Genomic DNA, 12,489 nt, shown 5'->3' with positions numbered 1-12,489 from the left:
GCCCAGCTTCCTCTTTACCCATGAGTTTGGCCTTCTGAATCCTATAAAAGGCTCCAGACCCCAGAGTCCAGTTGCCTTTAGAATTCCTTCCAAACTCCCCTTCCAAAACAATTTTCCAGGTCTTAGCTTTAGGATGGGTCTCTGCATTGGATCACTTTCTGGCTATTTGCCAGACATATTCAATGGCCCTTTCAGTGCCTTTCAATCCAGTTCCTCTATCTATGCTCTGGGCTTTGCAGACAAGGGCTATTCCACTAACAACCAAGGGCACCCTGGGCTGAATCCAGGAGACTTTCTGCCTGTGAGAAGAAGTTACAATGTCCAGTTTTAGAATTCCCAGTTTAAAACTACCACTTTTCAACTTAGAACAAATAAGAGGAAATGAAATATGCTTCAGATAAGGTATAAGATATGTGAAGTCTATATAAAGTTCCTTAGGGTATTCCACTAATGGTAAAATCTTATACCTTAAAAAGTGTCAAAACTTCAATATATATTTCAAGGTAGAGTTCTGTTATGAACCAAAGAGCATAAGATCATAACCATGAGAAGCACAGAACTCTTTCCAGACTTTCAATGGACATGGAACCGAAAACCTGAAAGCCTAGCAACTATTTACACTTGACACTATCCCTCCTCCAAAATAGAACTTATGGAAAAACAGCTGTTGCCGTGCCATTAAAAAAAAAAACAGGGGATGGCCCCGTGGCTGAGTGGTTAAGTTCACGTGCTCCACTGCAGGCGGCCCAGTGTTTCGTTGGTTTGAATCCTGGGCGCGGACATGGCACTGCTCATCAAACCACGCTGAGGCAGCATCCCACATGCCACAACTAGAAGGACCCACAACGAAGAATATACAACCATGTACCGGAGGGCTTTGGGGAGAAAAAGGAAAAAAATAAAATCTTTAAAAAAAAAAAAAGTCCACTTTGGAAAACAGTTTAGCATTTCTCAAAACAATTCAACATAAAACTACCATATGACCCAACACTTTCACTTCTAGGCATCTACGTAAGAGAAATGAAAACTTATATTCACACAAAGACTTGAATGTGAATGTTCATAGCAGTATTATTCATAAAGGCAAAAAAAACTGGAAACAACCTAAATGCCCATCGTCAGATGAATGGATAGACACAATGTGGCATATCCATACAATGCTTTCATACTCAGCAATAAAAAGGAATGAACTATTGACACATTCTACATCACAGACGAACTTCAAAAACATGCCAAATAAAAGAAGCCAGCCACAAAAATACATATTGTACGATTCCCTTGATATGAAATGTCCAGAAAAGGCAAATTTATAAGACAGAAAGTAGATCAGTGACTGCCTGGAGCTGGAGATAGGAATGAGGATTAAGTAGAAATAAAGGATCTTACTGGAGAAATGAAAAGTGTTTTAAAACTGATTTATGATAATGGTCGCATCACTGAGTAAATTTACTAAAAAAAAAAATCATTGAATTGTACAACTTGACATAGATGAATTTTATGACAAGTAAAAAAACTTTAATAAAATTTTTTTAAAAATCAAAATTGTTTAATTTTATTCAACAAATATGTTCCTAAAAGTTCATATGTTATATTTGAGGTTATATTTGAGAAAATAAGCACAAATAAAAGTAACATTGAGAAAGAGGATTTACAAAAATAGGTGCAGGAGAAATTTTAGAAATTATTTTCTAAAAGGTACACACAAATATATACTGATAGAGCTTAAATGCTCCATGATGTGGACAATTCTTAGGGAAAATGCAATTTCTCAAAGGTGGCTTAAAAACAAGTAGATGAATACATCAGTATCCATCAAAAATTATTTATGAAAAACTTACCTCTCAAGAGGGTTGCAGGACTAGTCAGGAGAAAGACAAGGACTTTCAAACATTAAAGTATATGTATATAACTCCTAAACTACACAAGATAATGTTTCAGGGAATTTTTGTAGCAAAAAAAATTCATTTTACACAGCTTTTCAACCCTGATAGAAAAAAAGATCTGAACAGAGATTTCTCCAAAGAAGATATACTGACAGCCAACAGGCATATGAAAAGATGCTCAACATCATTAGCTATCATGGAAATGCAAATCAAAACTACAATGAGATATCACCTCACTCTGGTCAGAATGGCTATAATTAACAAGACAGGAAACAACAAATGTTGGAGAGGGTGTGGAGAGAAGGGAACCCTTGTTCACTGCTGGTGGCAGTGCAAACTGGTGCAGCCACTATGGAAAGCAGTTTGGAGTATCCTCAGAAAATTAAGGATAGATCTACCATATGATCCAGCTATCCCACTGCTGGGTATTTATCCAAAGAACTTGAAAACACAAACGCATAAAGATACCTGCACCCCTATGTTCATTGCGGCATTATACACAATAGCCAAGACTTGGAAGCAACCTAGGTGCCCAAGAAGGGACGAACGGATAGAGAAGATGTGGTATTTATACAGGATGGACTACTACTCAGCCATAAGAAATGACAAAATCCAGCCATTTGTGACAACATGGATGGACCTTGAGGGCATTATGCTGAGTGAAATAAGTCAGAGGGAGAAAGTCAAATACCGTATGGTCTCACTCATAAGTAGAAGATAAAAACAACAACAACAACAAAAAAACACATAGCATTGGAGATTGGACTGGTGGTTACCACTGGGGAAGGAGGAAGTGGGGGAGGGCAAAAGGGGTGATTAGGGTCACATGTGAGGGGATGCACTATAATTAGTGTTCGGGTGGTGAACATGATGTAATGTATCCAGAATTTGAAATATGATGTACATCCGAAAAAAGTAAAAATTAAAAAAAAAAAAGACTAATACGAAACTCTTTTTTTTAACTTTTTTTTTAAGATTGGCTCCTTTTTTCTTTTTCCTGCTTCTTCTCCCCAAAGCCACCCAATACATAGTTGTATATTCATGTTGTAGGTCCTTCTGGTTGTGCTATGTGGGATGCCACCTCAGCATGGCCGGATGAACAGTGCCATGTCCACACCCAGTATCCCAACCGGTGAAACCCTGGGCTGCTGAAGTGGAGCGCGCAAACTTAACCACTCTGCCACAGGGCCAGCCCCACCAATCTCATTTATGATTGCTGATGCAAAAATTCTATAATATAACAGCAAATCTATTTTAGTAGTTATTAATGGGGTACCCGAAGAGATTGGATCCTAACATTTTCAGCTAGAAACTGCCTTAAAATCAGTTGCAGCATTCTAAAATGGAAACTAGAACTTGCAATTATCAACCCTCCCTTTTTTGAGGGGCCAGCCCCCTAGTAAACCCTTGGAGTTCTCTGAACTCTTGGGAAAGCTTGAACCAGTAGAGAAAAGCAATTACGCTCTCCTCAAGGTGTTAAGTGCAGAGTTGTGCCACTACATGTTTGTTGTTTGTCAGACTGCCCCATTCCTGAAAACTACTGTCTACCCTTGTCTAAGCACTGGATCAGAGGAAATAAGGAGCCAGAGATAAAGCAGGAAGCCTATGAAATCCTGATCTATTCTTCACCTCGTGCAGGAGGAAAGCCTGTGACAAGGAAATAAATGTATTTGGTGTTCTGGGCTGTAGGCATCCCACATGGGATATTCTCTTAAAACTGAATAAGCCATACTTTGGGAAAAGTACTGTCAAGATATGGGAGTCAGGTCAGATAGTAACTCTGAGAGTAGGGGTCCAATTTCACTTTCTGAGAGTGGATGCTCCCACTGCTTTTCACCTTGAGGCAGAATGTAAGGTGCTTTGGACCAGGGAAAGAAAGGACTTTCCCTTTTCTCACCTGGCTCTGAGAAGAGGATATGTCTGTGCTCTCCCAGTGGTGGCACCGACCCATTACAAGAAGGCTTGTGGATGGTTTGGGCTTGTGGGTCCTTGGAGTGACCACACCTGGCAGATGTGAGGTGCCATCACTGGTGGAGGGCAGCTGTGCCCAGTAGAGCAGCTGTCATGAGGGTCACTGTAGAGGCTCTATCAGAGGCAAGTATAGAGTGGAAAGATGAAAGACTAGAAAACAAATCTCAGAAACAGTTGAGGGAAACACTTGGAGATAGAGGTAACTTACAGCAGGAAGGCCAACAGAGGCGTGCGCCATAATAATTTATATAAAAACAGAGGGTGTAATTCCATTTTATAGTCACCACGAGAGAGGCCAGCAACATAAGGACTCCAACAACGAATTATGCAACATGACAAAGTAGAGTTTATCCTCTACAGTCAAGAATAACTTCTAATAACAGGAAATATTAATGCAATAAATCACAATAGGTCAAATAAGAAAATCCATATGTTTACTTGCATTAACTAGAAAAGCATTCAATAAAATCTAATACCTATTCTTTTTAAAAAAACTAATAACAATATACGGAATACTGCTTTACCATGATAAAGACTAGCTCTCAAAAATCAATCATCAACATAATACTTAACAATGAATACTAAAGATACTTCTATTACCAAAAGAACCAAGACAAAAATGCTATTATCACCAAATAATAGAGTTCAGGAACTTCTAGAAAAAGCATTAAGGTGTGCAATAGTATTAAGAAGTACTTTGAAAAGGGGAAAACAAAGCTCTCAGGATTTTCCAGTCATGTTATTGTCAAACCAGAAAACCCAAGAGAAACAATGAAAAACCAATAGCAATATTAAGAATGACACCAAAAATTAATTATAAAATATGATGAAAAAATATCCACAGTAGCAACAAAAACTACAATTCCCACAAATATGTTCTACGTGAAATGTGAAGGCCCTATTAAAACAAAAGTACTAAATTTTACTGAGAGACATAAAAAAGATGCTTAAACTAAAAAAAAAAAACATGATATTAATGGAAAGACTCAATACTATAAAATGTGTACTTTTCTCAAATTAAAATATAGCTTTACTGACAGTCTAATTAAAATTCCAAAAAGACCGACAAAATTACCCTAAATTTCCATATTAGAAAAGACAAAAACATCCAAGAAATTTTTCAAAAGAAAACTAATAATGACAGATTTTTCCATGCTAGATATTAAAACAGTTAAAAGTTACAATAAATAGTATGGTGGTATTAGGTCCAGTAACTAATGAATAGATCTTCAGAAGAGACTGCTTTGAGAAGACATTAAAATATGCAATAACTAAATATGATTATTAAAGAATCATAAGTCAGTGGAAGAAGGAGTGAATAACACAACATATGGTGTGGAGAAAATCAGTAGCCTCTGCTTAGACTATCATCCAAAGTCTTTTCTGTAGCCTCTAAGGCCCTACATGATTTGGGTCCTACTACCTGTCAAATTTCATGTAATAACTCTCTTGGCTTACACTGTTCCAGCCTCCTAAGCCATCTTCCTGTCTCTCAAACATGCTTAGCTTATTCCTGCCTCAGGGCCTTGACATATGCTGTTCTCTCTGCCTTGGGGGCCCCTTCAGTTCAAATGTCATATCCTCAGAGATGGCCTGTTCCTGGTAACCACCGCTCAAATAGCACCCTCCTCTCCATGTCAGGCACTTGCTATTAACAGCACTGTCACTCTCTGAAATTACTTTATTTGTTAACATGTTCATTATCTTTCGGACTAGAATACAGGCTCCCTAAGAGTAGAGTGCTTATTTCCTTGTTTCTGCCAAGACTTAAGGGTCTAGAAGAACTCTTAGCAGTTACTAGAGGCCTAATAAATTTATATATGTGTGTACATATGTACATACATATACATGTATGTGTTTGTGCGTGTTGTGTACGTATATGTGTGTAGTGCATATGTGTATAAATACATTTATATACATATATGTGTGTATAAAATGAAGATAAGAATCTCTATTGATAAGGCCTATTCCATACAGATTTGTCTTCTACACAATTTTATACTAAATGTGTGTGGTTTGTTTTTGTGAGGTCACCTGTTGTAAAGGGATCAAGGAGTACTGAAAGGAAATTTTTTCAATATTCTTGCTTTGCTTTGGGCAGTATAACTATCCACTACTTGAAGAACAGGAGAGACATTTACAGGAAAAGAGTTGGCTTGAATTGCTCCAATAATATAGTGAAATGTCTTTATCGAGGCTTTTTCTTTCTGAAGAATGTTTCACAATAAAGTATAATACCAGTTGCTGACCTCTGGAAAAGTCCAATATAGCCTGAGGACTAGTCTGACTAGGCCAGGCCATATGTTTGGTTTTATTAATACACATGTCCTAGAGAGTGAAATTTCACAACAGTGTGACCCCTGAAGAAACTGAAATTGCTTTCTACCCTTCATAATCTTGACAAAACAAGAACTGGCTAGGCTTTTCATTTTCAACTATTCCATATTCTTTATCTGCCTCCTGTAGAAGGTACAAAACAAAGGCTGAAATCTTGTACAATTTGGTTATAGATAATCTTGTTTATTGAACATTCAGAAAGAATATTATGTAATGATACTTTTCTTTCCATACCAATCTAAAAACAAAACAAAACAACAAAAAAACTCCGCCTGTTCCACAGCCCTAGAATTTCTTTGGAAGAAAAAAAGCTTTTAAGGAGCATAGCCAAGTTTTCACCTTCCTGCTCCTTAAACAACATAACTACAAGACAATATACAAGCTAAAACCAAGAAATAAAACCATTCTCCATAAAAATAAGAAAAAAAAAATCTTCGTTTCAAATCATCCTGGCTCTTATAGCATAAAGAAATCAGCTACCTGCTGCTATGTTGAATATAGATCCCAGGCAAGAAAAGAAAAAGCACTTTGCATATTCCTCAGGCCAGCAACATCCATTTATGCTATTATTTTATCCTTTGTACTTCTTGAAATGTCTAATTTTCATTGCAATAAGAAGAAAAATGACCAATGAAGGTTTTTTCCAGTATGTCAAAAGAAATTCTGCTTCACCCTTCGTTTTCTAAGCTTCATGCTCTGATAAGTATGGCCAGATGTGTTTCACCTTCAGGAAGAGAACATTTTGGGGCTCAGATTTCTCCAAAGGAAGTGAGGTGCTTTGGGCAGAATGGACAGGAATAAATATCCTTTCTTTGAATATTGAAAATCAATGCATTACTAATATCAGCAACCAGAAACCAAAGTGGGGGCTATCTACAAGAACAACGATTTAAAGGAGGGATGGGAAAGAGTCATTGACAGAAACCTAGGAACCTGACTTTCCAAATCACAGCTAGATAGGTAAGCTCAGCTTTTAGAAGCTAGTGCCAAATACTCATCCTCTTTTTCTTTTTTGCTGCTTCACTCTTCCCCAATCGACAGCCTCCACCCTCATCTGGTCATCCTCTGTCTCCTGGCTAATTCCAGCCTCTGGTTTCTGAATCAATCTGACTTCCCACCCTGGAATTTAGCACCTATTCTGTACAAAGGAGACAGCAGTGAAGGAAAGAAAATCTCTGCCCTCAAGGAGCTTACATTCTGGAGGGAGGAAAAAGACAATACACAAAATAAATCGTTAAAATATAGAGTATTAATTGACCATATGACAATGCTGGTAGTCAAACTTTTTGACCTGCAAAAATGGCAATTTCTTGTGAGTCAACCTAAATATTAAATGATGATGAATATTATTGTAAAAATACAGCAGGGGAGGAGAAGAGGTAGTAGGGTGGATGGGGGAGTGAGGGCAGAGAGGGTTAGGACTTAAAATAGGGCAATCAGTCTACAAGTGGTAGAATGATGTAAGATTATTTTTCTACTTTTTCATTATGTTTCTAAGGAACACGCATTTCTTTATAACAAGTTTTTTAAAACTTTATAATATTGAAGTTGCTGAAAAACTGAAATGAGTCGTTTAAACATGTAAATTTCAGAGTATTTACATCAAGCAGGACTTTAAGATACAGATCACATTAACACAATCTTAGTCACGCCCTATGAAATTAGGTTAAAAAATACAGTATGGTATAAAACATTTAATTATACATGTTCTAAGCTTTAATTTTAAAAACATGAAATAAACTGTATTTTAATGAGCATAGTAGAAATGCAATTTATGTTACATTTTTAAAATACACATGAGCAAAGAACAAACAACTCCTATTTTTGGATCACCTAAATAGTCAATTTCCAACTAACACAATGCTTTTCAGTATCTAAATTGTTTGCGAACTACAAAAATGTGGGGAGAAGGGAGAACTACTTACAAAATGTACGTTTGAGACGGCTTAATTATGAAATAAACCAATACATGGCTTAAGCATTAACACAACAAAAATGGTATTACCCCAACTTTGTAAATAAATTCTATAAAAATTAGGATGCTAGTAAAATTAAATATTAAATTAATCCATTGAACATGGACTGAATTCTAAAAGGAAGAAGTGAATTCTCCTCCTGAATACTGACTGACCCAGCCCAGTAACCTATCAGTTCATACAAACCCGTTCCCCTAAAGAAATCTCTAAACCAGCACTGACCAACAGAACTTTCTGCAATGATGGAAATGTTCTGCCTTGTCCAATAAAGTAACCACTAGCCCACATGGCTATTGAGCATTTGAAATGAGGCTAATGAAAATGAAAAACAGAATTTTTGACCTTATTTAAATCAATTAATTTAAATTTAAACAGCCACAAGAGGCTAGTGGCTACCTATACAGATAGCACAGCTCTAAGTCCTGCCTCTTACATCCTTTTTTAATTAACTCATAGTCTTCCAACTAGCTGCTTCCCCAGTGAAGACAACTTAGGCTGTAGTTTTTACTCTGAGTCTACCTTTCTGTCCTTGTGGCCTCACACTGTCTTCCTGAGCTGTTGCATAGCTGATTTCGCAAAGCTGTGGGCCAGTACTGCTCAGCTCAGAAACACTGGCTGGCACAGCCCTGGTTTCTTCTCACTTGCCCATGATAAGAAGTGGGATACAAATGCTTTTTTAAAAAAGTGAACAGATAATTAAATGTCCTGTAAGACTTTTCAGACACTACACTTACCCAAAGGGAAGAGATTAAATCCAGTGAATTATCAAAAGGCACTTCCAAACCTAAAATTCTAGGTAGACAAAATGACAATTTCCAAAATTATATTGTTACAGAATAATCCCAGTACCCTAAACCTGACAGAAATTGACTCCCAAATCAAAGCATCTAATGGCATTATTAGGAATCACACACATGATGCATGCAGCCAGTCCTCTGAATCACTGAGCACAAAGGGTAACTTTCTCTTTTCTGCTGTTCTTAAGAAAGACATTTTAATACCCAAAGTATTATTTTCACAATTTACTGTCATTTATAGGAATTTAGATCACATATATTCTAAGCAAAATATTAGAGTAACTCTTGCCCTCCATCTTACATTCTTAAAGCTGGTACAGCTGTTCAATTTCAAATGGATATCCATTTCCTGTTATTTGCCAGACTTTATAACTTACAGTCAATAGACATAATAATTTTAAATGTAGTATTTAACTGATATAGGAAGGTGAAGTAAAATATAGTAAGAAAACAAAACTTTACAGAAGGATAGGAAAGTGGATTCAATGTGTATCTGACAAAAGAGTGCAACTCAACAAAGACTTACTGATTTAGCACGACATCAAGAATAAATGACGTTCCAAAGGCATCAACCTGGAAGCTTGCCTGGTCAACATGAGTCAACTGCAATAGCAAAAAGATGAAAGGCATTTATTATTCGGCCATAGCAATCAAATAAGCATTTCTTATGATCATTCAAAAGGTTTCTATTATCATAAATTAAAAAAAACAATTCAACATGGAGAGTAAATGAAAACAAAGTAAAATTTGCACCTTCTCAGAAGTCAAGCATTCACCAAACTGAAATAAAGTACCTCCTAATAAAGGAGGGCCAGTCACCTGCCTTTCTGGTTTATCTCAAGTGGCTAAATATTTCACTTCCATGAAGACTACACTTCAATCATTTCATTCTATATTAGACGACTGGCTCCTTTAAAATTAAGGTTTGTACTTTAAAAAAGAAATAGGGAAAATATGTTCAATTCAAGAGTAAAATAATATGGTGAACATGATCTGTTTACAACAAAGATATGTAAACCTCTAAAAAAAACCTTTTTCATCCTATCTCAAATGCATACTTTAAAAATAATATTTCAGTTCCAATTTACCAAACATAATTTCATAGAAGTTTCCACATCTTCCTAGGAGCAAAATTAAACCTCTCTCTAAAGCATTACCTATCAAAATTTTCTTGGAAAAAAAAAAATCATTATTTCCTATGCCATTCTAGGAACTCCCAGAAAAATTCACAAGGGACTCTAAACTAAAAAAAATAATATTACCAATAACATTAATATGAACATATTGATTAATAATGGGCATTAACTGAAAAGAAAGGATGAAGCAAAACCATTTATTCTGTTTGACTCCCCAAATGTTAACATTAGCCATATCTAAATAGTAGGACCATAAATTATTTGAATTTTTTGTCTATATGTTTCTATAGCATCCAAAATTTCTAAAATAAACATGTACAATTCCACCAGTAAAAACAAACACACACACACACATACACTATTTTAGGGATAAAAACCACGTGAGCAACTATTTTTGTAGCATGTGAGGCAAATGATGTTGCTGCTCCCTGAGAACCAGTACGTCCTAGGAAGGAACATCCTAGGATTCTGTGGGGCATAAAGGGTACCTCAATCATCCCTGGCATTTTCATACAGTAAGCCTATGGTTAGTGAAGCTTAATTAATAATAATAAAGAGTTTGGAAAGAAAGGGTCACTCTTCTGTTTTAAAGTATTTGAAAGAAGTGAGGGTGGGAGAAAGCCATACTTCAGTTGCTAACACATTCCAATCCTCATGAAACCCCAAGGAAGAAAAACTATCTGGATACCTCTCAGACTCATTAACCTCATTAACCATTCAACCTTAACTCCTCACTTTTCCCAGTTAACACCCAGGGTATCACCAAACTCTGGCTTCTTTTTCTTTTTATGATAGTTCTGGGTGCCACACCTTACTCTTCATTTCCATACCTAGCCCAAATCATATCCTCCCTGATCTTTCTAAAATTGACTCCTTACCAAAATCCCAAATGTAAGCCCCAGGTTTTCTACTATATAAAATACAAACTTCCTCTCCCTAGATATCAAGATCCTCCACAAGCACCTCCCCCACCCCATATATAATGGCACACAAGCCCCCAAGGACCCACCCACACCTCATTCATGCTCAGTTCTCTCTTCTACTCTTTAATTCGACAAGCTATTGCGTTCCAACATTTTCTGTGGCTTTCATTCATCACTTCTGCTGAGTGCTTTTCTGAATCAGGCCCTTGGGTAGCGATCTTCATCAAGGCCATTTCCCAGAAACGGCCCTAGCCGTCATTCAAGACTTAGATTAAGTTCCTCCTTGTATTACTCTGCTAGGGCTGCCACAACAAAGCACAACAGACTAGGTGGCTTAAACAACAGAAATTTACTTTCTCAGAGTTCTGGCGGCTGCAAGTCCAGGATGAAGGTGTTGGCAGATTTGGGTTCTCCAGCGGCCTCTCTCCTTGGCTTGCAGACAGCCACCTTCTCATGGTGTCCTCACAATGCCTTTTCCCTATACGTGTGCACCCCTAGCATCTCTCTCTCTTCTTATAAAGACATCAGTCAGAGTAGAGCCCACCCTTATGACTTCATTTAACCTTAATTACCTCTTTATAGGCCCTAGCTACAAATATAGTCACATTAGGGGTTAGGGCTTCAACATATGAATTTTGGAGGAGACAATTCAGTCCAAGCACTCCTCTTCCATGAAGTTTTCCCAACCTCTTCCAGTTTCCTTCTCTCCTCCTCCTCAATACCGTTCAGTTTGGTATCAGGGACTCGGTACTCACAAGTATCAGGTACTCAATAAATATTTCCTGATTAACTGACTCATTTGAGAGTTTGTTTTATCAATTACCTGGATGTATAAATGAACAACAATTGAACAGCTCTAAATTACCTGCTTATAGAAATGGAGTGCTTCCATCAGGGTTCTTCTTACTGCCATGTCAATGGATACTGTCTTTCGTTGCGCCTAAAAGCTCTTTGAGTTTCCTGAAGTGCTAACAACCATGTTTGGGGAATAGCCTGAGGAAAGCTCTGCTTACCAGAATTGATGTCTCAATTAAAATGAACCTCTCTCTTCTCCATTCTTTCTCAGCATTTATTGTGGTGAACAGTGCAGAGGCCATATGTTATTTACCATTGTATCATGATTATAGCTTGGATCAAGATAACACTACCATTCTTTTTTAGCAAGATATTTACTGTTTGCATTAATTCTGTCTAATTCTTGTATTTTCTGTTTTCCTGCAGCTTCAGTTTACATCTGGTATTTCATTTTATTGATCTCATCCATGTCCCAAGAAGAAACCCATTACTTAAATTCAAAAGAAAATCTATTGACAGTATGTTTAACTGCTGTTTAGTAAAAAATGTTTGCATTATTGATAGCAATAGGAACAGGAGTATATTAACATTGTTTTAACGTAAGGCAGGCTTCCTTAGACTGTACACAGATTAATTTATTCAACAAACATCCTCTAAGAGTCTACCAACTA

General features: G+C 36.9%; 1 protein-coding gene across 4 annotated transcripts in view; it reads right to left on the bottom strand.

The window, feature by feature from the left end:
• ADAM22 (ADAM metallopeptidase domain 22) overlaps nucleotides 1–12,489 on the bottom strand; it is a 242,058-nt gene that overhangs the window by 191,038 nt on the left and 38,531 nt on the right. For all 4 annotated transcript variants that reach the window (XM_046670780.1, XM_046670781.1, XM_046670783.1 and 1 more), the window contains exon 3: nucleotides 9,491–9,567. In XM_046670780.1, coding sequence (XP_046526736.1) covers nucleotides 9,491–9,567 — 77 coding nt within the window. The remainder of the gene's footprint in view (nucleotides 1–9,490; nucleotides 9,568–12,489) is intronic.

The sequence above is a fragment of the Equus quagga genome, chromosome 8 (genome assembly GCF_021613505.1).
Source record: "Equus quagga isolate Etosha38 chromosome 8, UCLA_HA_Equagga_1.0, whole genome shotgun sequence".
NCBI lineage: Eukaryota > Metazoa > Chordata > Mammalia > Perissodactyla > Equidae > Equus > Equus quagga.
Note: the sequence above shows the minus strand (reverse complement) of the source record. Positions and strands in the feature narration are given on the sequence as shown.